General features: G+C 42.6%; 1 protein-coding gene across 3 annotated transcripts in view; it reads right to left on the reverse strand.

Moving 5' to 3' along the window:
• NDP (norrin cystine knot growth factor NDP) overlaps positions 1-27,074 on the reverse strand; it is a 50,299-nt gene that overhangs the window by 20,702 nt on the left and 2,523 nt on the right. Inside the window, exons 2-5 of one of the 3 annotated variants that reach the window (XM_054086145.1) lie at positions 26,595-26,705; positions 14,683-14,729; positions 13,659-13,940; positions 586-940 (exon numbers count right to left, since the gene is read on the reverse strand). In XM_054086145.1, the coding sequence (XP_053942120.1) occupies positions 586-759 (174 nt within the window). In that variant the 5' untranslated portion in view covers positions 760-940; positions 13,659-13,940; positions 14,683-14,729; positions 26,595-26,705. Of the gene's footprint in view, positions 1-585; positions 941-12,988; positions 13,083-13,658; positions 13,941-14,682; positions 16,408-26,594; positions 26,706-27,074 lie in introns of those variants that run through there. The other 2 variants (XM_054086151.1, XM_009560898.2) reach the window with 2 other exon arrangements.

Genomic DNA, 27,074 nt, shown 5'->3' on the forward strand with positions numbered 1-27,074 from the left:
TCTCCATGCAATGAAGTAAATGACTGTAGGCTACATGTGCAAGCTGCTAAACCATTTTGACACAGAATTTTTCAGGCTTGAAATCTGCCATTCTGCATGAAAACAAAGGCCCTGAAACCAAATGGGGAAATAGTTAGAATTTTATTTCACATTCTTTTTTCATTACCATCTTACAGCTTGATTCTTTATCCTCATACTTGACTTCGAAAGTTATAATTTAACATAATTTGAATTAAAGACTCACTTGAAGGTAGGAGTTGACTAGGATGATCTAAACTTCCAAACTAGCCTGTCTCCATCGTGCTGGTGGCTGAGACCCCAATGTGGTCCTTTGAATCTTATAATTTACTGCATCTTAGCTTTACCATCATGGTGTGTTTTCCCTTTTGAAAAAGCAAGGAGAAACCCAAGAACCTTTCTCTCCAGTCCTGGTTATGATGTACACAAACAGATCTCTCGATCTGTAGGTCTCCACAGCTGGATTTTACTAGCAAAAAGAATTGTGCAGAGAAAAATAATCCAAAATGGTTCAACTAACAACTGCCAATGCAGAACCTTGCTGCAAAGGGGTGAGGGAATGCTTACCTTCGAGCTACACTTGTACAGGGGGTGGCTGATGGAGTCGACATAGTGATGCCTCATACAGCGGCTGGGGTCGGAATCAATCATGAAGGAACTGTCTGTTTTACTGTCTGTGTCTCCCATCATCGCCAGGAGCGAGAGCATGGAAATCGAAGCTGCAAGTACATGATTTCCCATTGTCAAGGAACTTCTCTCTGATAACACCAGAGGGAGGTAGAGTATTAAAAAAATTCCAAATACTGGCAGTCTGTTCCTTTCCAGGATGGTGAAAAGCCTGGTTTAAGTCTCTTAGCTGGCATTCTTCTTCTCAAGTTAGAGTTTGCTGGGATTGTAATCCGTCAAAGAATCTCCTGTGTAGCTGGAATAAAAACAACATAAATCGTAATACGGACCAAAAAGAGCTCTGGAGAAAAACAGATATAAATAATACTAAGGCATACAGGATTCTTGCTAGCCAAAATATACTCTCAGAGTGAGCATCATTCCCACAGTGGATAGAGTACATTTGGAAGGTGATAGCAAGGCCTTGTTAAGTTAACACTGCTTTATCATTTTACTGGGGAGAAACTTTTTACTTTTAACATAACAAAGGGTGTAATACCAGTCTTTTTCACTTGATGATGTGTCTAATGAATTCCACTCAAAACTGGCAATTAGTAACACATCAGAGATTTTTGCAAATTGAAGAGACAGTGCATCCACTCAAAGTGTCAGAGGGGGCAAAGCTAGGGTGACTCATGCATTACAGATGGGAATTTCTGGCCTAAGTAGCACATGGGAAGGCCAGAGGGAGGTTGACCCCTGGCTCTGGAGTCTACACGTTGGTCTCCTACAGCTTCTGTGCTGCAGGAACAAGGGGGACCTATAGGATGGAGGGATGCTGAGAGTCTGAGCCCAGGCATGAGCAAAGCAGTTCCCCCGGAAGACTGGTGAGCAACGACCTGCTCTTCATGGAGGGCTACCTAGGTCTCTGTCTGCTCTGCCCTCCTGACTACTAAACTCACATGCACACAGGTGTGCATGTTTTACTTGCTTACTCATCAGGATGCACAGTGTCAGTCTCTTCCCCATTAATTAATGTGCAACATCTGAAAAATATATACATTATATTCCATAATATCTGAGTACATCCCAGCTACCAACTGGTAAAAAATATTTACAGCTCGAGTTACGTGGATTTCTAATGCACATTGGAGAACAGGAGATGTCCCACAAAACAGTCACAGGACAGCCCCTGAATCCCTACCTGCAGATCTGTGCCAGAAGGCAAAGGAGGGTATCTCCCTTGGCTGCTTCATCACAGCCCCTTGATCCTTCTCACAAAGACCACGGTCCTACAGGGGTGATTTCCTTTAACTTTTACTACAGACAGCTGTGCCTTGAAAGAGCTGTGAATTATCTGTATAAATATAACCCGATGAAGCAAAGGATAGTCATAAGTAAAGTTAAAAGCCTGAGGAATTTCTGAAGAAACTTATGATAAAACAAGTCCATGGTCATGCAGAAATACTCCCCCAGAGCCTCCTGCCTATTTAAAGACCTGATGTGTGCTTTTATTGCCTTATACAAGCCTCTTTCAGAACTGTTTTCTAGTTTGCTGTAGATACTCTAAACATCTCCCAAACAGCCTCATCTCCCAAACAGCCTGAAATTACGAGGCCTCCCCACCAGAGTGCTTGATGATTTGTGTATTGCTTTATAGCTTGCTCAAACACTTTTGTGAGAGGAGTGCAAAGCAGTGAGAAACATTTCCAGAGTTCCTCTGCGCTGGTAGTGAGGACTTGTCGAGCTGAAGTGACACACACAGTCTCAAGCTGAGAAGAAGTGTAATTAGGGTTGCTCTGTGTGTTAGACATTTTTAAAAGCCTTTTTTTGGGTTTCAAACTATTATCCGTGTGCCTAAATAAGAAAGGAAAAATGGTGTGACTCTGGATTTAATAGGCAATATATTTGTTTCCTGGAGTCTGATCTATGACCTGGTGTATCTTCCTCAAGCAGATGTTTTCAGTGGATATGGCATTCAAAAAAATACTGTCTTTGCAGTATAGGATCTTAAACAGCACTAAAGACTTCAGATCTCAGATACATTTATGCACAGTCTCATTCATGTCAACAAATATCCTTCCAAACATTGTATCAGGGTAAGAGAGAAATCTCTCGGTCATGGGAGCTGGGACAGACTCCTCCCCAGAAGTGAACTGTACTACTCTGGTTCATGCGGACAATGCCCAAGGATTAGCTAACAGGAGAAGTGATGCACTTTTTTTTCTTACACATATTTAACCTTTTACCTACATTCCTATTCTTCTTTATAAAGAGATTGACCAAAACATGCTTCTTGGCAAGATGTCTCTCCAACATAGCTAATCAGTATTACACACCCAATAATTCCCTCTCTGTCCAAATAAATTTACTTGATATTGGACGGTCTCATCTCACGTAATATGACATCTAGGGATTCCCATTTCCCACTCTTTCTGTCCCACTGTTAATTTTGTTCTATATCTTTCTGTGATTTTGATCAGTGTGATTTAATACAGTGAGAGAAGTCTGGAGTCCTGGCTCTGTTTTCAAATGCTTATCTCTCTAGTTTTCTTCAGGAAATAATTGGATGACATAGAGTCTGCCTCATGAAAACACTCTGAGAAAGCTGGGGAGAAGGAGTGCTAACTGTGAGAAAAGGAAGATGTCTGTACCTTCTTCAGGATAAGTACAGCATAATATAAAAAGTATTATATTAACACTTTCACAGTTTTTTAAAATTGCCTTGATACTTCTCCGGCAAAGAAACATGTAGGGCTTCAGTAGCAAAACTTTGAAAGAAGAAAAAATTATTTTTATCACCTATTTGTTAGTAAAAAGAGAGACCACTGATGTAAATGTGATCCATCTTTTGTGAAAAAATTGTGCACAGTTCATAGAATCATAGAATCACTAGGTTGGAAGGGACCCACTGGGTCATCGAGTCCAAATATTCCTTACACTCCATAAACCATGCCCCTCAGCACCTCGTCCACCCGTCCCTTAAACGCCTCCAGAGAAGGTGACTTGACCACCTCCCCGGGCAGCCCGTTCCAGTGCCCAAGGACCCTTTCCATGAAAATTTTTTTCCTGATGTCCAGCCTGAACCTCCCCTGGCAGAGCTTGAGGCCATTCCCTCTTGTCCTGTCCTCAGTCACTTGGGAGAAGAGGCCAGCGCCCTCTTCTCCACAACCTTCTTTCAGGTAGTTGTAGAGAGTAATAAGGTCTCCCCTCAGCCTCCTCTTCTTCAGGCTAAACAACCTCAGCTGCTCCTCATAAGACTTGTTCTCCAGCCCCTTCACCAGCTTTGTTGCTCTTCTCTGGACATGCTCCAGAGCCTCAACATCCTTCTTGTGGTGAGGGGTCCAGAGGTGAACACAGTACTCAAGGTGCAGTCTCACCAGTGCTGAGTACAGAGGTAGAATAACCTCCCTGGACCTGCTGGTCATGGCATTTCTGATACAAGCCAAGATGCCATTGGCCTTCTCGGCCACCTGGGCACACTGCTGGCTCATGTTCAGTCGGCTGTCAACCATTACCCCCAGGTTCTTCTCCTCTAGGCAGCTTTCTAGCCAGACTTCTCCTAGTCTGTAGCACTGCATAGAGTTGTTGTGGTCCCAGTGTACGACCCAGCATTTGGCCTTCTTAAACCTCATGCCATTGGTCTCAGCCCAGCAGTCCAGCCTGTTCAGATCCCTTTGCAGAGCCTCCCTACCCTCCAGCAGATCCACACTTCCTCCCAGCTTAGTATCATCTGCAAACTTGCTAAGGGTGCACTCAATGCCTTCATCCAGGTCATTGATAAAGACATTGAACAGAGCTGGTCGCAGTACCGAGCCCTGAGGGACCCCACTTGTAACTGGCCTCCAGCTGGAGTTAACTCCATTGACCGCCACTCTCTGGGCCCGGCCATCCAACCAGTTTTCAACCCGGGAGAGTGTGTGCCTGTCCAGGCCAGAGGCTGACAGTTTCTGAAGCTGAATGCTGTCAGAAACTGTGTCAAAGGCTTTACTGAAGTCCAAGAAGACTACATCCACAGCCTTTCCCTCGTCCAGTAGTCAAGTCACTTTGTCATAGAAGGCGATCAGGTTAGTTTGGCAAGATCTGCCTTTCGTGAACCCATGTTGACTGGGCCTGATCACCCGGTTCTCTTGCATGCGCTTCATGATACCACTCAAGATTACCTGTTCCGTGACTTTCCCTGGCACTGAGGTCAGACTGACAGGCCTGTAGTCCCCTGGATCCTCCCTGCAACCCTTCTTGTAGATGGACACAACATTAGCCAGCCTCCAGTCCAGTGGAACTTCCCCAGTCAGCCAGGACTGCTGGAAGATGATGGAAAGGGGTTTAGAAAGGACATCCACCAGCTCCTTTAATACTCTTGGGTGGATCCCATCCGGCCCCATAGACTGGTGCGTGTCTAGCTGGGCAAGCAAGTCTCTAACTGCCTCCCCTTGGATCGTGGGAGCCTCATTCTGCTCCTCTAACTCCTGGGTTTGTACACAGGGGGAACAACTTCCCTTACTTTTAAAGACTGAGGCGAAGAAGGCATTAAGTACCTCAGCCTTGTCTTCATCCCTTGTCACTGCTGTTCCTTCTGCATCCAATAGGGACTGAATATTCTCCCTAGTCTTTCTTTTCTTGTTAATGTATTTGTAGAAAGATTTTTTTTTCACAGACTTAGCCAGTTTGATTTCTAGTTGGGCCTTAGCCCTCCTGATTTTTTCCTGCACTATCTCACTTCCTCCCTATAGTCTACCCAAGATGACCATCCCTTCTTCCAAAGCTCATAGACTTTCCTCTTCTTTTTAATATGTCTCAAGATTTCCCTATTCAACAAGCTGTTTTCCCCCCCGCTGGCTCCTTTTCCGGAACATGGGGATGGCTTGCTCCTGAGCTGCTAGGATTTCATTTTTGAAGAGCGCCCAGCCCTCGTGGGCTCCCTTGCCCTTAAGGACTATCTCCCATGGGACTTTGCTAACCAGCCTTCTGAGCAGTCCAAAGTCTGCCCTCTGGAAGTTTAATGTGGCTATTTTGCTAATCCCCTTCTTCATCACACCTAGAACTGAAAACCCTACCATCTCATGATTGCTTTGTCCTAGGCATCCTCCAATCATCACATCCCCCACAAGGCCTTCTCTGTTCACAAACAGCAGGTCCAGGAGGACAGCCTCCCTTGTCAGCTCACTCACCAGTTGTGCGAGGAAGTTGTCTTCCACACACTCCAGGAACCTCCTAGACTGCTTCGTTTCTGCTGTATTGTACTTGCAGCAGATATCCGGAAGATTGAAGACTCCCACGAGGACAAGAGGTAGTGATCTAGAGACTATCCCCAGCTGTTTATAGAACAGCTCATCAGCTGCTTCTTCTTGGCTGGGTGGTCTGTAGCAGACTCCCATCACAATACCTGCCTTCTTATGGGCTCCTCTGATTTTAAGCCACAGGCACTCAGTCCCTTCCTCACCGTAATTGAGCTCTAGGGTATCAAAGCACTCTCTAAAATAGAGGGCTACAGTGCCTCATCTCCTACCCTTCCTGTCCCGCCTGAAGAGTTTATACTCCCCCATGGCTGCACTCCAGTTAGACGAATCGTCCCACCACGTTTCCGTGATGGCAATGACATCGTAGTCACCTTGCCCTACAACAGCTTCCAACAAGTTGTTGACAGACATACTGGCAAAACAAGTGTGTATGTATTGGAAGCGGGACTACGGACAACACTAGGCTATTAGCATATCCTAATATATCCTGGCATACGTATGTGAAGTATACACATATATTTTTCAAGTACATATGCCATATATAATTGAGATATATGAAAAAAATTATCACAGGGACATTTCAACACACAGAATTTAGTGCGTAGATTTTTGATTGTGCAAAAAAAAAGTTTAAGTATGTTCACTTGAGTACATCACCGTGATGAAGTATGTTGACAGTCATTTTCCATTTCCTGCTGATATTGTGTAATGGCATTTCACTTTAAATTAGCATTCTATTAATTTTTTAAAAAAGAAGTTGCATTCCTTTTGAAATGCTCTCTGAATTGTAAAATCCTAGATAGTACATGAAATCAGGAGTGACACATGTATCTTCCAGGCCACCCTTCTATCCAAAACCAGAAGCAAGTACACTTGCAATCATTAATCATCATAGCTGTATTTATGATGACATTTTGTTTCATTTGGAAAATACACTTTTTTATCAAAATCAGCAATTGCACATAGAATTTATTTTCTTTTTTTTTTTTTTAAGATGAGTTTTCCTCAGTTTCTTTTCATGTGAAAAACTGTCGTAAACAGCTCATCTGCCAAGCTAACAAAAAGGAAGCTAAAATGCTTCCTTTTTACAGTATCCTGTAGAGAAAAAGATGCAAAAGTGACTTCATATTCTCAGACTGAGAATTGACTACAAAAGTATTTGGCTTAACAGCAGATGAAAATCACTTCTTCCCGTTTTTTTCAGAATTCACTGATGTGGGCATCACATGTTGTTAGAAATAGGTTTATAGTGCCCTTCACATATAACTAGTTTTCAGGAATTCATAGAGACATAACATGCTAAAAGGTCTTACAGGAGTTACCTAAAAACTGCAGGGAAAATTAGAAGACGTCCCTAAAAAGACCATATGAATATACTACCCAAAACTGTATTGCACATGGACATAGGGGCAGAGTAAACATTATTTTTCCAACTTTATGCTGTTATTAACTGCTTTTTTGAATGCTGAAATATAGATTTCTTACCGTAGTCTTAATATCATTTTAAGAGTGATGAAGGTTAATCTCTTGTTTTGCTTTAAGGACAGAAGAAAATTCCATCATCTGGAATTATTTAGCGAGTCACTTTGTGAGAACATAAACAGAAATTCCCTTTTTGCTACGTATCTCAGAAAAATAAAGAGCTGAGCAATTCTCCAAAGATCTATTGGATCTGCACCACTTTACCCTGGAAGGTAGGAAAGGAGCAATGGAAAAGCTAATTTATAGTGTATTTCTAACTAGCTGTTCCCTGCTCCTGAGCCCCTTGAATTAGGCTGCACGTATGTTCAGCTTGGCCACTATTTGTTGTGCATTTTCCATGTCTGAGACTCCTGCTTGACAATGAGGGTACAATTCAAGTCACTCAATGCCTTTTACATTTCGGAAACTGCCAAAATCCCGTTAGAGCAGCAGCGTGTATATATAACTAAGCCTGGCCTTGCATGCTGTGCATATTTAGTAAACACGATTACTTGGATTCTACCATGTGGTTCCCTCATTCTGAATTTGTTATGTAAACAGAAGAGTTACAAGCCTACTCAGTTTCTCCGAACTCCAGCCCTAAAAAAGTGTCACTAACCACATACATATATATATGTATGTGTATTGTTTCACTGCTGCCCTGACAAAAAAATCCTCCAAGATTTTTATGACACCAAAATGGATTTCTCAAGATCTTTATCTAACCTGGAAATGTTTAGGCCGGAAAGGTGAGTATTTGTGGGCTTTGCACTCCGAGATCTGGACTGGAGTGGAAACAACTGTCTTGGCCAAAAAGAGCCATGAAAGGGAGTGGGGATGGGAAGGCAAGGAGGAGAAATCTATGCTGGAGATTATCTCCAGTACTTGAGCGCAGGACGTGGGGCAGCACTGCCCATGGCAACCATCACCAGGGTTTCTGAATAACAGATCTATGCTTTCAGGGAACTTGGGGAACCATTGTTTATGCTCCTGAAACAAATTGCTAAGGCCTCAACTGGGTAATCGACTGTATACAGAGATGCCCCACAGTCATGCACGTTTGGCAGCTGGACTGTCCTTTTGCTGGGGCCACCCTGGTGAAATCTCTCCCAAAGCCATGTGTTCTGCGTGTCCACAGCTCAAGTCTTACTCTAAGGTGTCTGCTGGCACATTGAAGCCCCCCGCAGTGGCTTTCTAGCCCTGTGAATGATATGCATGGCATGGTCTTTTCCCAGGCATCCTTCAGCCTCCACAACCCTCATTTGGCCTTCAGCCCATGCAGCAACCAGCACCATGCCCATGAACTGCTTGGAAAGCACTGTGTCCCGTGGGGCAAAAATCATACAAGTGATCATCTGAACAAGTTAGGAGAACAGTTTATCTAGTAGGACAGATGATCTAAAACTTTGGGCCTGATCCTGCTTTCTGTTGGATCAACTCAGAGGCTTCATCAGCTCCGGTGTATGTTTCTGCTCTGTAAATAAATATAACTGTCTCCTCCTTATTTTACTGTGGTCATTTCTGTTCCAGCAGTGAAGTAGCTGGTCTCATATACATACTATCAAAATCCTCAGTCTGCTTTGCAACCACCTTTTAAAACACCTGACAAAGCCACCAAGCAGCAACGTGGCAGCTGGGAAGCAGCAGGTGAACACAGAGAACTCCAGTTGTTTATGAAATGCCTCCATGCAGTATTTGAATGAGCTTTGTCCCCTCCTGAGACAGGGTAAATACCAAACTATATATTTTGAGTGAGCTCCTAACAGGTCTAAATAAGTGAAATGCTTCCCTGAGGCCTCATTGTGCTAAATTAGCATTTGTCCCACTGACATCCAGCTGCGCAGAAGCTTGGTGGGCAAGAGGAGAGGGGAAGGAAAATGGTAGGAACAAAGAGAACAGGCTCAAAAGAGGAGACTTAAGCCTCTTCATCTGAGTGTCCACAGAAGGGAAGCGCATCCTAGTCTGTGCTCTCCTAACTCCTACCAGCCAGCAACTGCAGAGCATTGACCAATAAAAAAACCAAGAAGAGAAAACAGGCACTACTTCTGAGCGGCCAGATATATCAAACATGCTGAAGGTAGTTGAGAGAAATTCCTGTACATCATTTTCTGCTGTGAGGCTTTGTTAAGTCTTTTAATATTTCAAGAGATGAATACCTGTGATTCTAAACAGATTAAAAAACCCAAGAAGGGCATGGTATTTGAAACATAAGAAACAACATAGTAACTACAGCAATATAATGGAATGTACTGCTGCAAAAACCCCTGGGAGCATCAGCATACGTGAGACTGGTTCCCTGGGTTTGGATGGGGTGTTTCATGCAAGGCTTCCATAAGTGTTTCACGCAGCAGGGACCTGGGGCATGAGGTGGAACAAATTAAGCTGAACAGCACTTGAGCTGGCTGAGCTTCCTTCTTATTTTGAAGAGTATTTCCAGTCCCTCAGGTACGTAGGAGAGGGGAAACTATCAGTGCCTTGCTGCCAGGCAGGTGAAATAACAAACTCTAGTGGGTACTGCAGGCTGGCGCCTCGCCAGCAGATACGCACAGGCCGACCAACAGAAAAGGTTCTTAATACACTCACAAAGAATAACTACTGGTGGACAAAAGAGCGCTTGTATATTTATTCTTTCCTTTTCCTCCTTCCAGGAAACTTTAAATAGCTTGATTAGGGGGATGTATGGGATCTCTCTCTAATGAGCTAGTAGAACCATTCAATGGCGAGGTTGCCAGCCTTGGATTCTTTCTTTATTCTTGTGTCTTGCTGAATGTCAGAGTAGTTGTGAGGCTGAGACAGGAGCTGAGAGGAATACAGTTTTCACCTTACTCACCGAGAGGGTGCTGGATAAGATCATTCCTTGGTGAAGCACCAGGCCCAGAGCTGAGCTGTGTAAGTAAGGCTGCCCATCCCGCTCAGGAGGCAAACCAGGGTGGCTGCTGGCTAATGTGCAAATATTCCCAGCAAAGCATTAGCCATAGGATTTGCTTCAGTAATTACCTCTACTTTAGTCTTATGACCCAACATGAGGCAAAATGACTCTTGGCCAAATGACAAGTTGCTGAGAGTTCTAGGGCATTCAGGCATGTGTCCTCTACCTGCTGGAGTGTTACAAGCAGGTGGGCGGGTTTTGTTCTCTATCTTTTACTATATTGCACGCCTGATTATAAGAGGTTGATTTAATATATTTTCTAGAGAACTCAAAGAACTATAGTTGTCAATAGATGTAAAGGTAGGAATGGATTTCTTATTCTTTAACACTAAGTAAAGACATCCTGGCACCAGCACCAGCAGAGAGTTCTATGCATGCTGGAGATAGTTGACCATTGAAGGGGATTTTCCCTCTTTCCTGACCCTAGTGGCAAAATCCTCTCTTCCTTTATAGACAGGCAAAATTTGTACCATCGTCCATATACCTCAGCCTCTGATAAATGGGAAACAAATATTTGGCTCATAGTAACAATTTTATGTCTTCTAACAAGAGGAACAGCATTCCCCTAGGTCCCACTCTCTTTGAGTCGTGCTGCTATGACAGTAATGTGATTGTCACTGCCATGGTATGCTTAACCTTTGCCAAACCAGAGCTGAGGCATTAACTTAGATCCTCAACTCACATGTCTTAAAGGGCAACATAACCTGTGCTGCCTCCACAGTGTTGGATCGCTGCAGTTTGCAGCTCAGTAATGATAAGCACATAAATGTGACAAGTGTAAGCTGTAACAATGATTGATGCAAATAGAAAAATAACAGAGAGAAGCTGAAAAATAACAATGTGGTGGAATTCCTAGGAGTGGTGTCTCCATGGCATCAGCAGGCCCTTACCCTGACACCAGAAGAAAGGCTACATTCGTCTGCGATGGAAAGGATCTCTGTGCCACGACATGAAATTCCAGCAAACAGGACAAGGACTGATGGCGTCTGGAAGTGATAGTGCCACTGCTACCCTGATAATAGTCTGAATTAGATTATGTGAAAAAAGAAGGAATATATAGACGACCAGCTGCTCAAAGGCTTACTACAACCTTGCTTTTATTGTTCTGCTAAGTTAGAGGTGGGGCATCAGAAGGATTCTTAACATACCACTACTGAGAAATTTTAATATGTTCCACACTGACACATATAAAAAGGAAATAACAGCTGATCATACTCATCAGAGACTGCAGCATCTCTTCATATGCATGCACAGAAGCATGGGTAAAGTGGGGTGCTCTTGGCCAGGGAGACTCATGCAACTGAACTAACCTGACCCAACTAAAACTTTCTCCCGTCACTTAGCTGAATTTCAACAACAGGGCCATCCAACGAGAAGAAAGACGGCAGGAAAAAACAGGTGATCTGGGCATGGCTATTCAACCCATCCCAAGATGTGGAGAAGGGCAGGGGAGCTGAGAGGCTGCACATTTAACACTGATGAAAAGAAACATATGTTTACACAAACGACAATGATCCAGTGGAACAAGATATCACAGAGGGCAAAAGTTTAGCTGGGCTCAGTTGAAAGGACTTGTTCAGTATGGGAGGGGTACAGTTGTAAGGGTTTTATTTTTAAAGAGTTTTTGGAAGCATTATATACTCTTAGGACTCTGGGAGTTCAGTTGATGGGGTTAGGAAAAAATCTTTCCCCACAGAAACTTAGCCGGTAGCTGCAGGGTCTCTGTCTTTCTTTGATGTGGCCGCTTCCAGCCACGCTCAAGAGGTGGATTACTCAAATAACATGGGACTGTGGTGTGGTCTCATGTAGCAAAACTCATAGAGACAAGCCTCTACTCATCTCAGCAGGACATTAGAGGCAGAGTAATTAGTAGTGTTTGTAACACAACTATCTAAAATTTATAATTGTAATAGCAATGGGAGGGAAAAGGAAGTTTTTTCCTTCTACTTTCAGTTAAAAATATAATCTGCCACTTATTGCAAAACAAATGTCTCAGTGGTTTCATTCAAGCTTTGCACCATAGAGAGCCAATTCCCTTCAAGGTCCAAGAACAACCTTGAACGCTGCCTAGTTCACCTGAGAGCAGACAAGCCAGCAAGGGGACATAGTCGGCCTCAGGGGAAACGAGGAATGAATCTGACTCCAGGAGGACTCCTGTCAAATGTGTCACCATAGGCTTTGATGCCAGCCCCCAAGGAGGCGGCCCACTCTCTTCCCACCTGGGCAAAAGAGATTGCAGTCCTGGCAACTCAAGCAAGCAAGAATATATAGATGCTATCACAAGCCTTGATGGACCATGAGGGATTGTCCCTGTGAGGCAGATGGCTTTTGTGACAATCAGCCATGTGTAGGTATTGCTACTGCAAACTGTACACAAGGCCGTCCATAATAAGTATCCTACTCTGCAATGGGAAATCATCAGTGTACAGGCATTTGATCAAAACCAGCTGCTGCACAAGCCCAGGAAACCTATATGGGACACCTTGAGGTAGAGATCTGAGCTTTTAACTACAGTAATCAGCAGCAGCCCCTGATTGAACCCCTTCACTAAATCAAATTGCATTTTATTTTGTAAGTAAGTCTGAAATACCTATTCCTTCCGCATTCACTTTTAACTGGAAAATCTTAAAGCATCTTCTTATAAGGCCAGTATAGCAAATAAGATTTCATTATTCCAGCAAATGGACGTCAGTGTATATATAAGTCACACTGATTCAAGCTGATAATTACTCACCAAATAGTTCTATTAATGTTGAGGGAATTATTCATGTGTACAACTGCTCACGGATATGACTAAGGTCCCAGAACCCAAACAAAAGTGAGCACCACTATTAAATCAAAAGAAAAAAAAATAGAAGTCCTAAAACATAGATGTTCTTTAGAGGAGGGACAAATAACAACACTGTGATTATCACATTTGCATTTATTCATCCCACCAGGCAGCTGCATTGCTTCAGTTAGAAAATAACTTTGCAATGAAGAACTGTTTTGAAGTGAATTTGGCCCCACTGTTGATTTTAAATTATCAGTTGTCTGTCCTTATCATCTTTAAAACATTGCAGGAACCTTAACAAGTTGTTTGTCATGCCGTCTGTCCAAGGCAGAAACAAATAAGATCTGTTATGGGAAGTCTATGGGAGAAATTTAAATGAATTTGAGGGGTAGGATAAGAAATCTGCCTGACAGTCCCACAGGAGTCAGTACATATTCACTGTCATACAAATTCAGATTTACCACAAGAAAATTACTCCCTTAAAGCACACTCTGCGTGAGCCTGCTTTACCGACATTACAGCAATTAGCTAACACAGTACTGAGATTGCTCTTTACATGGTTCATCTTTGTTATTCTGTTTTTCAATACTAGACTCATTAATATGAACTTTTATAAGATGAATTCACTTACCTGAATCCTATCAGGGATACGAGGCTTCCTTCTTCATCTGGGCTCTCTCGGGGCAGCGTCCGTTCCCACGCCTCATAGCTGTGAAACTCTTCTTTTGTCCCAAAGGCACAGATGCTTGTGCCTCTGACGCTCATACACAGCAAAATGATCTGCCAGCACAGAAGGGCAGCCTCCCTCTCTCCTTCAGCAGGCAGTATGGGGTCCTGCAGCATCCTCCCGTGTCAGCTACCGGCTGCAGAGCCACTCTGCATTACGTGTCGCGCTGATGGGTTTGGCTACCTGCTAAATATACCCCTTGGAGTTACAGCAAAAGCAAACACCTTGGCTTTCCTCATAGCTTTCAGCCAATCAAGAGTGTATATAAGATCTGCCTTAATCCTTAACTAGTGATATCCAGTTCATAGTAAATCTTCCCAGAAGTTTGGATAAATAATAATGTGCAAATTAAGAATGCTCCTGTGAAGCATGACACACAACGCTAGAAATAAATACTGCCTGTTGTTTCAAATTATTCTAAGCACTCCAGCAGATGACTGGCAAGAGAACAGCATGCATAAGTAGTGATAAAAGTAAACAGTCCAGCTTTAAACTAGCAGGCTTGCCTGTGTTCACAGAGCCCTATTGTAATGGGACAAAGAGGGCGCTGGCGATACCAGCACTCTCTTCATGAATTCAGGGCAGAGTCCAGCATGTCCATTCACTCTAAATGAGTGGATACGTAGCTAGGACCAGTGCAGAGCTGCAGACATGAGCCTAGCATGGTCACAAGAATAGATTTTTAACCAAGTAGCTCAGAAGCACACTGGGATACCTATTAGACTGTGTACAGTCATCCGTCAGATAGGAGATAAAATTTAAAGTTACAAGGATGAGGAGACACAGGTCTCCTCGTGTCAATTCCACATCAACACATTTTAATTTAAAAAATTATACAAGGAAAGCATGTGTTTGTCAGATAAAGATATTAAGCACTCAAGTCTATGTAATGTTCAAAATCAGGAAGAATCTCTTTTTTGTTGCTTACCTCTGGAAAATGCACTGCTCCTTCCTCCCCTCAAAGCCTTCAGAGAGCTAAAAAAGAGGTCTTGTTACTTCCAAATGCTTTTGTTCTTCTGTCCCTCTGTCACATGGCTTGCCTTTTATATTTGCAACACACAAAAGTTAGGGCTGTTGTTTAAGACAGGGAGAGAGAGAGAGGGAATGTCAAATGGAAAAGTGCCATTGCAGTCATATATCAATCAGGGCAGCGGCAGCAGCAGCTCGCTGGCAAATGGGAATTCCACAGAAATGTGAAGCTCTTGTTATCTGAGAAATCACAAAACACCACCAGCCAAGCTCCCCTCTGCTGGGACTTATTATTATTGGCAAGTCAGGAGATAGAAGGAAACGTAGGCGCTTTTTTGTTGTTATTATTGTTTCAGATCTGGAGACACATACGCTGTGGTGTGTGTAAGCCAGTCAAATAGAAATCTTGAACAAAATTCCTTCCCAAACAAATGCACTGTTTGCAAGACTAAGCAAATCACTGAGAAGCAAGGTAACAGTGCTAAGTGAAGAATCTGAAAGTAAAAGTTTTTTTAAAAATTATGTCTGCACTTGGAAACTATCCATAGAAAAACTACTTTTTCCCTGGATTGCTCATTAATCTCCTCTTTTATAACAGGTTTTCCCATTTTTATCTTTATTTTTTTAACTGTGATTGATCTCAGATATCTTTAATTCAAGCTGTGCTGCTTCACTACAATTGGTCACCTAAATCATCTGACATTCCCTAGCTCTCCAGTTGGGTAAGCAGACAAGCATTTTCTGTATAGATAGTTGTCTGCAAATCTGCAATTCTGATGCTTCAGATAACCTGCCCTGAAATTCCTCTCAAATAAACTCAGAAGTTTGATTACCAAGCAGACCTATTTAGAATTTCAAACAAACATTATCTTACTACTTCACCCACTTTCCTCTGAAGAATGCCAAGTTTGAAAACAGTTATCCTTCAAAACTTTCATATAAATATTAAATTGTATATGGAAAAATTCCTTGAGGTGCTGAAGGCAGACTCCATCCACTGGAAAATCCCATTTGCAACAAGAACATTGCGGCTCTGAATGCACCAAGGCTTCTCTCCTCTTCACTGGAGTAGAATTTTCACTTCCCTCTGAACGTCCTGCTAACCACCCTGCAGCGTTAGGGGAAGCACAGACCTTAGCCAGTTAATTAAAAAATAGGTGACATAGCTGGCCATTCACAAGCTGGATTTGTTCAGAGGCACTGGCCAGCAGATGGACAGGGTCCTGTGTCGATTGTGTTTGAACTCTAACGGAAAGTTGGTATTTGATGGATGATGTTATTAGCTAAATGTCTTATGTGGTATAAGATCAAAGAACAGATGGGAATTATGCCTTAAAAATAGAATAATCTAAAAGGGGAACGGCTTGTAGATGAGTAAGCATCATGGAAACAATAAAGGAGACATTCTTTGGCTTGCTTTGTGGCAGAGCCAGGTTTGGCTGGTGAGATAAACAAATGGTCCACTTAGGACCAAAATTCTCAGAATGTGAGTTTTGCTGCTCGTTTTTTCCCCTCATGTTCAGTGTTTACATTCTTTTGCCTCTTAAGTCAACCTCAGATTTCTCTCACCAGCTATAAGCGTACCATCTCTCTGCCACCCTTGCAGACACACAAACACACACCCCACCACAATTGCCTAGGGTAGATGATGGCAAAGATCACCAGCATCTTTGTTTTCCAGTAACTGCAAGCTCAAATGTCACTGATGCTCTGGTATTACACTTACCTTAAACAGACAGACTACATATAATGATGTTTTTAAATACAGCCAATATTCTCTTTTAAAATTAAGGCTCTTAGCCCTTTGGTCATTATGCCGCCAGGTTGTCTTTCTTTTTCCATAGGCAAGAAACTATCTCACATACTCCAGTTGCTTACACTAAGGATCTGCCATGTGCAAGACAAAGTCCTGGCTAAGTAGTCCCTGGATTAAACCCTCCAGGAGACAGTAGATACACTACTCATGGTCCGTACCGAAAATGATGCTTAAGTTTTTTACTAGTTGACCTTAGGTTTATCTGCGTCACATACAGATGACAATATCTGTATTAATTGTTTGTTGGGCTCTAGGCATATTTTAAATACTTAGTAATTATCAATAATCCCTCAAGGAGGGGTATTTTTGGGACGTAGCGCTCAGCAGTTTGCTACCACAGCTACAAATTCCTAATACAGGAAAATCTGCAGATATTGGACTAAAAAATATCTCATAAACTAGAAGTGGCTTTCCATTTTTATCTTCAGCTTCAAGACCATATTTGGCAGTAAGTGAGAGTTAATTGGCAGTTAATTGACCTCACAAGCTGGTAACTTATAAACTGACGCTATCATTTGTAGCCTTCTGAATGAATTTACATGTGATCACAAGCACAAAAGTTGAAGCATCAAACACAGCCTCCCCCATCCTCAAGAACGCTACAGCCCATAACTTTTTCATAGCTGTTCATAAATCTTCAACTTCTCTCAACCACTGTGACTTAATCCCACCCATAAAACCAGGCATTTTAAAGAAACAAATAAAAGTGGAAAGCACAGGAGCTCAGAGCTCAGTTTTCAAAGGTGATTAGACACCTGAGACGATCCCAGATATTAGATAAGATTTCCTGAAGATCTTAGGTACCCTGCTCCCATCAGTTCTGGTCTGAGTTCTGGTCTGAGTTCCCTTCAGAGGGAGTTTATCTCACTTACCATTAGTTTCCTGAAAACTAAGTTTAGGCTCTTCCAGATCTTTTGTTTTGAAGGAAGGATTTTCCAGTGCTGTAAGTCTTCCCCAGGCAATTTTTACTCTGAGACAGTGGGTAACCAAGTTCCATATCAACAAATGTAACTGACAGAACAGACACTACTTGGCATCTGCGCTGGTTGTGTCTGCAAAGACCATGAGTGGAGTGCACATGCAAAGACAGTTTTTAAGTGTAGATATGTACTCACACACAGACATAAACACACACACTACTGCTGCAAGTATTTAGAGGGAGTAGGATGTATAGGAATGTGGTTCAGGGAAGGACAAGGCTTTGTTCCATGGCAGAATTGATAAAGGGTGGTCTACATTTGGGACTTGGCTATTAGTAGTCTTTTTGTAGTTGGAAATGTAGGGGAAACTGAAAGTATTGCAATGATAGTGTACAGTACCAAGCAACATAACACTTACATCATTAACATATACTTCATTCAGAAAACAGGTACCCAGAATTCTTGGAGGAAATATTTTGTATCATTTAATAATCAAAGAAAGTATTATATTGTATTTAAATACCTAAACACATATATTCTTCTGTAACCTAAATGGGCCTCTTCTTTAAATGTTTATATGTATCCACAAAGGTGTGTTGTTAAGACAAAGTTTCTGGAAATGTTTATTCAGTGCCTTACACATACGTCATTATTACAGCAAGGCTCTTTTCATCTATGGAATAAGGCTGCTACGGAGAAAACTGTAAAAACTGGGTCTGAACTATTTGCTTATTCATTTTACCACAGAAGTCAGAAAGGTATATTGCCTATGGACTATATTCAGATTTTAGATTGACTTGAAAATGTGGCTGCAGCAGGATCAGAAGTTGGTTTCCCCCTCGCTACTTTATCAATAAGTCAGAGCCAGCCAGGTCGGGCTCCCCCACCGTGTGCTGCCTACAAGGTTCAAATGACATTGGAGTATTGGTGCTTAAAAAAGGCAAGCTTGATAGCTTGACTAGAAAAACAGTATGTCAAAGAGAGATCTTGGACCAACAGTCACTCGAATAGGTCTGTGGGAGAGTGGTGGGAAGCAGTAAGATGAGGGAACGTTCGCATGATTGATCCAAGTGCATGAAGTTGCTGCTTGTCCTCCTAATGAAAGTCACTCCCTGCCTGCAGTCAGTCTCAGGCTCCCCTGCACTCATAGCGGAGCTGTGATGAGGTTGTGTCAGACAAGTGAAGAAGCCAGCATTCCCACACATTTTTAAGCCTATGTCCCTCATGGTTGCCCACTCAGATTTTGTCTCTACATTACCTTCAACTCCTCAACACCTGCATCTCTTGATGATGTGCAGTGCCCCACTTTGCCTTTTCTTTCTTACACAGAAGTTTTAACTGCTTTTAAAGGCCCTATAAGGCTGCTGGTTGAGCAAGGGGCAGTATGTCCTTACTGGACAGCTAGCATGTGTTCATCATCCAGCAAATGTTCATCACAGAGCACCCTGTGGCTCCTTGCCTCCTCAGGCTGCCAAACTATGGGTTCCTCTGCATTCTTATGCAGAACAGCAGTAAGATGCAACACATCTGCCTAAGCACAACAGCTCCTTAGATACCCAAAATCTTGTCCAGAAACATTGTTTTCTCTGAGACCTTTGCTTTGCTGTTAAAATTGTTTGAAATAGGACAGCTGGTTGAAATGTTGATGGGAGAGACCAGTATGAGGGCAGGCAGATGAAAAGGCTATTCATCCCTATCAGAAAAATCATCAATGAGGGAGTAAAGACGTCTTTCTTCTACCTTCAGGCTGCTGGAAGGTCAAGACTTTTTCTCCTAGAAAAGGCTGTGGTCACTATGATCCCTGTTCCTATCACCTTTGGAGAGACTGGTTGCACCTCTCTGGTCTCCTTTGTCACTATATATCTAATGGAGAAAGGAAAGCTACCATGTTTCTGTGAATCTCAGCAATCCGAATCAACAGACACTTGTGGGATTTACCTGCCCTTCCCGAAGTCAGACAGCTTAGTCCCAGCTAGGCTCCTCCTGTTATCAGTAGAAACCACTAATAAGTACTGCCCAGAGGGCTGTTCACTTGCTGATGATAGGATGAGGTGGAATTGTCTTTTGGCATTATCTATTTATCTCTAGTAACAACAAAGGGAGGCAAGGACGTCTAGTTCAGATTTAGTCATCCAGCTGTGGGATGTGTTGGTTAGGCTAGATAAATTCCACTTTTAAAGTTGTTTCAAATTATCTTATAAGCATCTGTGGTAGATACATAACATACCAATATCCATAGTTCTACGTAGGTCGATGCTAAATATCTTGCTTTTTTGCCAAAGCTAAAGGGAAAGGTTTGTGTCAAACAGTGTGGGATAATGACACTTGATGTGCAGTGTATAGTTTACAGAATATTTCTTCCACCCAATGGAGGCAGGAGTCTCCCTGTAAAGACTTGTAGTCTGTCAAATGCTCACCCAAGTATTAAGAAGTAATTACGATCTGTATTACAGAATCCCCAAACCACATCTAAGAGCAGGCTGTATTAACTCTGCTGTCTTGTAGGGAAGAGTTATAATCATGTCCCCAGGGTTTTCATTGTGGAGTTTGGAATCTTGGGATACAGCCTACATGTATTTTCTCTAGCAATTACTTCCATGCTTCTCCAGCGTTTGCATCTCCATCTCCCCATGTGGGCAATATATGGTGCACCTCAAGTGCCAAAGTTGGTGTGTCTACCCCACCATCCCAAAACACAATAACATTTGTGCCATTTCCTGTCCCCTGGGTTCTTCAAGAAGTCAGAGTTTGTCAGAAAGTCCTAAACAGCATCCAGCAGCACATTGGCTGTTTTGCCTGAGTACTAGCTGGAGGTTAATGTTTCTAAATGTGGTTTAGAGTAACTTCTCTCAGCCAGGGTCAGATCCCTTGTAGCTTGCGTTTTGCTGAGGGTCAAACTATAGCTTCTTTTCTAGGACAGTCTGCATGAGAGAAAGAAAACACTAACCAAGGGGGCAGGGGTATCTCCACTCAATTGAGAAGGGCATTGTTGCCTTCCTCCGTATAACATCAAATTAGGACTGCGATTTGAAAAGCATCTCTATAATGACAAAAGCCTTCTCATAAATTGACTTAAAGCAGCAAAAATGACCTGGCAAGATAGAGCCAGATACTAATAACGACAACCTTACTTTGTTTCATACTCCTGCCAATATACACATGATGTGAATTTCTTGCAGTAAAAATGCAATAAGCAAAGTGAAGGAGACGTATTTATATGCTCTTTACCAGAAAAAATTAAAGACAATTAATCTGTCTACCACCCAGGCTTCTGTGGTCACTCGCTGTGCAAAACCTCATGCTTAAAGAGAAAGCACTAAATGAAAGTCAGTCTCAGCTAAACAATTTGGGTTAAAACTGCAGGGCAGCTTGCTGTATGTGAAGTTGCTGAGAAGAAATGCTATTTAGAGCAGGAAATTGGTGATTCATAATTGGCATTAACTCCAGTTACCCTCCAATGTGCATGCTGTACTTCATGTGAAATTATGATAAGCAAAGAAAGGCCATCCCCTTGAGCAAGTTCAAGTTAATGTTTAGGAAACCATTTAAGTTATTATTAGGACAAAAGTCATTATGGTGGAATGGTCAGATGCTCAGACTGCACCCTCAGCTGCAAAACCTGTGCATTTGAATACTTCTTTGCAGGTAGCTCTTCAGACACATGGTCGTTTTGGCCAATTCACTAAAATCTCAGCTTCACAAATGTTCCCAGTCAAAACTCCCACCTACTTAATACGGCCAGAAACAAGTCCCTTTTTGGCAGTCCCTGTAGACAGCTTCCTAATTGAACCCAAATTCATGCTAGTATCTAGTTTTACACACACAAGTCCCTTTGAGTTCAGATGAGCTCCTGGAGCCCCAGCAGCTGGTGGGAGCAGAGCCACAAGGACATGTCCGCACACAGCTATATGCAGACTCCAGCTTCTATACTGGTTTATGCTGGCATATGCTGGCTTATGCTGGCAAATGCCAAAATTGCAGAAGGTAGCTTGCTGCAATTCAGACCACAGAAGGAGACAGCCCAGGGGGCTGCATCCTCACCTAATGAGAGCTGGCAATGCTCTGTGGGTTTTGGTGCAACCTCTGACCTGGCACTAGGTGTAAATTTGGTACCACCACTGCCTGATCCTTAACAGCTGGATGCTTTGCCTTCTGGTCCCCAGAGCACAGGTGAAGCTCACTGAAATTCCTTAGAGTACTGGAGTTTATTCAGTCCAAATGAACTTATGAAGTTAATTATTCCACCACACTGTAAGTCTACAATAAGAAACTACATGGATCTTGTTATGCATTTTGATGTGCATGTAGTTTTGATATCTGATGCAATTTTTTATGGGGTTGTGGGGTTTTTTCAAGTAAAAGTAAGAATTTCTTTCTGATATCGAATATACCTCAAACTGCAAGTCTAAATCAGAGGCAAACTTCAGGTAAAGAAACACAGTAAAGACTCATATGGTCACAAATTTAAGTACCTTTGAACCTGAGAAAAGCACTTTAAACCACTGCCTCATTGCTGCCTTTAGAAAGGAGTGATCTGGATTCCTCCCTACAGGAAAAAATACTCTGCAATCCTGATGCTGTGCAGGACGAAGGACCCTGTATGTAAAGCCAGCCACTTTCCATGACTGGTCAGATTCCTGAGGCCTTCTGACTGCAGGGGAGCCTCAGGACACAGAGGGGTGAGATATCACAGAAAGCCAAAGGGTTCACTGTAAGTCCTGTACTTCATCTACAAGCTAAAAAATAAATAAGATGTTTTCAAATAGAGGTTACAAAAAGGAAAGTTCACCCTCACGTTGCAGAGCCAAAGCCATAGCTTCAGGAGGGGACACTGGCAAGAGCCTCTCTGCAGTTGCTGCCTGGACAGAGCCTGGAGACTACTGCAGGAAGTAGAATTTGCCCTGGAGAAAGGAATTAGGATTTGCAAGCAACAAAGTCAACCAGAACGGACTGACCGCTGATGAAAGGATGGACAGAGACTTTGAAAAGAGCCCTAAAACAGAAGGGCAAGCCTAGTCTGCTGTGCTGGGAGGCACTAAAAGACCACATATGATGTACATGCCTTGGAAAGCCACAGCTACACCCAGCATTCTGGAAAAGATGTAAGAATCACAACAGATTACATTGTCTGAGAAAGAATCAGCACGAACCTACGGTGCACCGCATGGGTGAGGAGGACAGTGACAGCACCATCAGAGGAAAGGGGTATATTCACAGAAGCCGTCAAAAATGCTGTGGCAGAAGATAAAAGTAGAACCAGATCATAGGCAAATGACAATAATCAATTTTCGGCTGGACATGGCTACACAGGCTGATAAGGTGTCTGATAGGGTTACAAGCACTGAAAGCATAAGGTAGGAAAAGAGAGGGCTCAGAAGGGCTATTCCCCACTGAAGGAGATAAAGGCATGTGCAAATGGAAGAGAGAGTTCATTACAGTGTCAGGGATTTTTAAATCTCATCCACTGGATTCAAAACAATAGTGGAAAAAAAATTGATGGACTCCAGGGAGTAGAGATGGTCTCTGCAAACGGCAGAACAGAGCACAAAAGTACCTCACTCTCCCCATCCCTTCTCCATGGGGGTGCCTGAAGCCTCTTGCAAGTACACTGTTCTGGGAATCAGAGAGATTCCAGAGAGAAACCCTACCCTGGAGGGACTCTGCATCCATCTAAAGCCTTCTAAAGCTGTTTACCATATGGTTAGATAGTATGGCAGGAGAAATCCCTGTCCTCCTTTCTTCATCCAAATCTCTTCCATGCTGATATCTAGGGTGAATTGCAGCTTTCAGATCTCACACAGGAGTGAAAAGTCAAAGTGACAATCCATTCAGAAAGTGCTGTAGTGCCAGAGCCCTTGGGCAGAAGCGTTTCCCCACCATGGCAGGGCAGCACAGGCACCAGCCAGAGCTATGCAGGGCTCCAAACTACAAGGTTGCTCCCAGGAACAATCTGCTCTAGAAGCTTGCCTGCTCCTCACTGCCAGTGTCCACTGCTGGCCAATGCTGGAGATATGGCGATGGCCGGGTGCATCTCTGCTTGGTGCAGTGCAGCCGTACTTAGAGTTTCATGATTGATGTGGTATGATACATTATAGCATGGCACAGAGAGGCACAATAGTTTACTGAATTAAGTGAATCAAATTATTAAGTCTGTGGTTTTGCTTCTTCAGAACAGAACTCCTCAAAATTATAAGATCAAGCCGTCTGATAAAGAAAATCAAGCCTTCTGATATTATGGTTTTTTGATTTTGTTTGTATGGGGATTTGGGTTGTGGCTTTTCCCCTGAGATTGTTGCATTTTCACAGAACATTTTGTTTGAATTTATGCTATACTTTCTGGAGAAAATGATGCTGTTGGAAAAATGATATCTTCTAGAGTTTTATAATAGTACAATTACAATTCAGATTCTCTGTGGTTGTAAATCAAATCCATTTATTTCGATGTTCTGTTTATAAAGCTCAAGAGGCCAGTTTTATCTACCCATTTTGTAATGAACCGAAGAACACCTTTGTACACCACAGCAGTCTCAGGCTGCTCATAATACTCAAGCATTGATGTCTCTATATAAGCAGCTTCTTTAATTACCATTGCCAATTCTGATTTTCCAGGTGAAGGCAGCCACTTTGTTAAAAAGCTTAAATCATTTATCACCTGTCACGAAGGAGAGAATTTGTTGGTGTCCTCCGGTGCAGAGAGACATGCTTTGATCCCAAAGTATTCCATCTATGGTCTAGTAAGACAAAACACCACCTGCCATGAAGTTTGGAAGACTATATAAAATTTGATTTATATACATTACTAGCTTGTCTGACATAAGAGCATTACAGAAAAGAACAAGAACTAAAAAAACCCCCAAACTGTAACCATTTTGTGGCACAAATATATCTAATTTATGACAGAGAGCAAATAAGATAGTTTTTTTTCCAAATAACTCCTCCTGGGATCTGTGCAGTGATTTCATTTTTATGGCCTTAAATGAAAGGATTGTCTGTAGCCAACAAATCAACATAATGCTACCAAATCAAAAATACAAAGACCCAGAAAATCTGATAAGCCTGTCTGGTAATTCTGATGTGTACAAAGGGTCAGAAATCTAAAAATAAAAAATAAACCCACCGGTCAACAGCTAATTCATTTGCAGATCTTCAGCTGGCAAAACTCCATTGGCAGCAATATACCACCATCACCCCCAGATGCACAGGAAGGGGCAGGAGCATCGTCTGGAGAGACAAGATCTAGCGCTCACCAGCACACGTCACTATGTCCAAGTCCCTGTGATGCTCCAGAATTGCCATGCCACTGGTGGCGGGTCCCAAAAGCAAACCAAAACCCTGCTGTTCATTAGCAGTTTTTAGATGGACAGGGGCATTTTGAAAAAAGGGACAGAGAGAAAAAAGTTGTTGGTGCTGGACAAAGCCAGTGAAACGGGCTTGGTTTTGGGGTCTGCGATGGCAGGGACAGGGCACTCATAGCACCGCTCCACACCCACTGTTCTGTATTGGTCCAGGCACAACCCCTCATGGAACCCAGAGAATCAGATTTGCACTTCCACTCTTTCATATACACACTAATTCTGCAGGGCAGTGGTTTTCAGGCATAGACTGAAGACACATTAAATGCAGTGCCTTGAAGTATTCCCTTGTCCTCCCTGAGGTGACCCTCAAATTATTTGGCTCTGTTATCTAGGGTTAGGGGGTGAAGGTCCATGCTGAATAACAAATCCCAACTTGGCATCATTGCTTAAAGGTAATACACAGCAGGGTCTTGTGAATCTCATTTGAAAGTTTTCATTCTTGACTTTGACTCATGCAAAGGTGGGGGGATGAATAACTCATTCAGCCTTTGTGTGGGGAAGCCTGGCTGAAGCATGGTCTGGTATCATGCTTCACCCATATGAAGGCAAGAAGGCAGGGCCAGTTAAGAGCATTGCTACCCCAAAACCTGCCTTCCAGCTTCAGTCTTTTTCCCATTGCCCTCTCCAAGGACGTGCAGTGGGGGCACTGCCACCTACAAAATGATGGGGCAATTTTGGTATCCAGGAACCGAAACCATGGAAAGGAAAATGCAAGGGGATGGTTGCAGCAGCTCTGACTTGTGTCAGGAGGCAATGGGCTTTCTCAGGAGGGCACTTGTCCCGCAGCCCAGGAAGGTATATGGGAAAGGGGCCTATGCCGCTTCCCGGTGTGACTTTTGGATGCCTACACTGTCCAGCCACTGGCTACACACCAAATGCCAGGGACCAGAAAGTGACTGCCTTCAGAGGGGGTGTGGGGTCTTGCCATTCTGAAATAGCAGGACATTTATATATAGGTCTGGAAAGGTGAGTGCAGAGCTGGAAGCTTTTAGGAGTCATTGTGTGACTTTATTTTAATTTGGTCCATCTGTGCTACCATATCTCTCTTTTCCCAAAACAAGCTAGAGTCTTCAGATCAAATCAGAGATGGCATCACTTTTTTTTCTCCTTTGCAAAGTAGCTGCAGAGACTGTACCCACAGAACAATCTGAAGTACAGCTCTCATTTGGATTCAAGTACAGTGCCAGTAACTGTTAGCAAAGGTTACCCAGTGCTGCAGTCTACTTTTCTTCTTGTTTGCTTTTCAAATTAAGACTATGTTTCTGTCCTTTTTTTGGTGGGAAGAAACAATCTTTTCATTTTTTTCCTCATCTCAATAGTGAACCCCAGCCTTAATGCAGAAATCTCTAAAAAAGTCGAAGTGATTTTTTTTCATGTTAAGAATTTGCCCAGACACTAAATATGTTTAAGTCTAATCTTCCATTTTCTGTTATGTCCTTATAATTTAAGTTATCCAAATACTCTTCTGCAAATTTGCTCATTTCAAATTCCAAGTTGGTGTATTTCCTTTGCCCATTTCTTGCTTTCTATTAAATTTGGAAGTTTGTCATTAGAACTTCCTAGAACAAGAACAAAAATTATTCAACATATTGCTGAGTCAGAGAGGGAAGTGTTTAGTAGGAAAAGGGCAGGGAGATAGTAAGAGCAAACAAGGTAAAAAAGGCTTGTATTTACTGAACCTCTAACTTTCGAGTGTTCAACCCACAACTCGTATTGCCAGCCAAGCTCAACATTTCTACATTTTCTTGTGACATTTGAAGATTAAGTAAACCATATTTACGTGCGATAGTACCAGCAGACGCTCGACTCTGGTCTCTCCCCACCTCTTCAGGACTTGTCGCCAAAGTGATACCATGGAAACCGCACCATGGAGATGGCAGGGAATAAGCGCCTGTACAAGAGACCACCACTATTAGCTAATCTTGTGATTTAAGGGAGCATTGACGTAATCTCCAACCCTGCTTCCCTTCTATACTGAGTGGTTGCTATAGGTCTTCATGCAGGAGCAAACCTACCTGCTGCATATGTGCTTATTATCTCTAGATGTGCATTTTATTTGCCCCTTAAAATTTTAGTAAGGATACCAGTTAATGGCTGCTGTTTGTTTTATAAAGTAAACATGAAGAAATTTACTATATCTATAAAAGCCGTAGTGCTTTATTGAGATGTGATTAGAAAAACACTAAAAGACTGCTTTCTAAAGGTTTATGAGATGCATCTGAAATTGGCTTGCAATATCAGCATATTGACATTGCCTTTA

This window comes from Cuculus canorus, chromosome 1 (genome assembly GCF_017976375.1).
Source record: "Cuculus canorus isolate bCucCan1 chromosome 1, bCucCan1.pri, whole genome shotgun sequence".
NCBI lineage: Eukaryota > Metazoa > Chordata > Aves > Cuculiformes > Cuculidae > Cuculus > Cuculus canorus.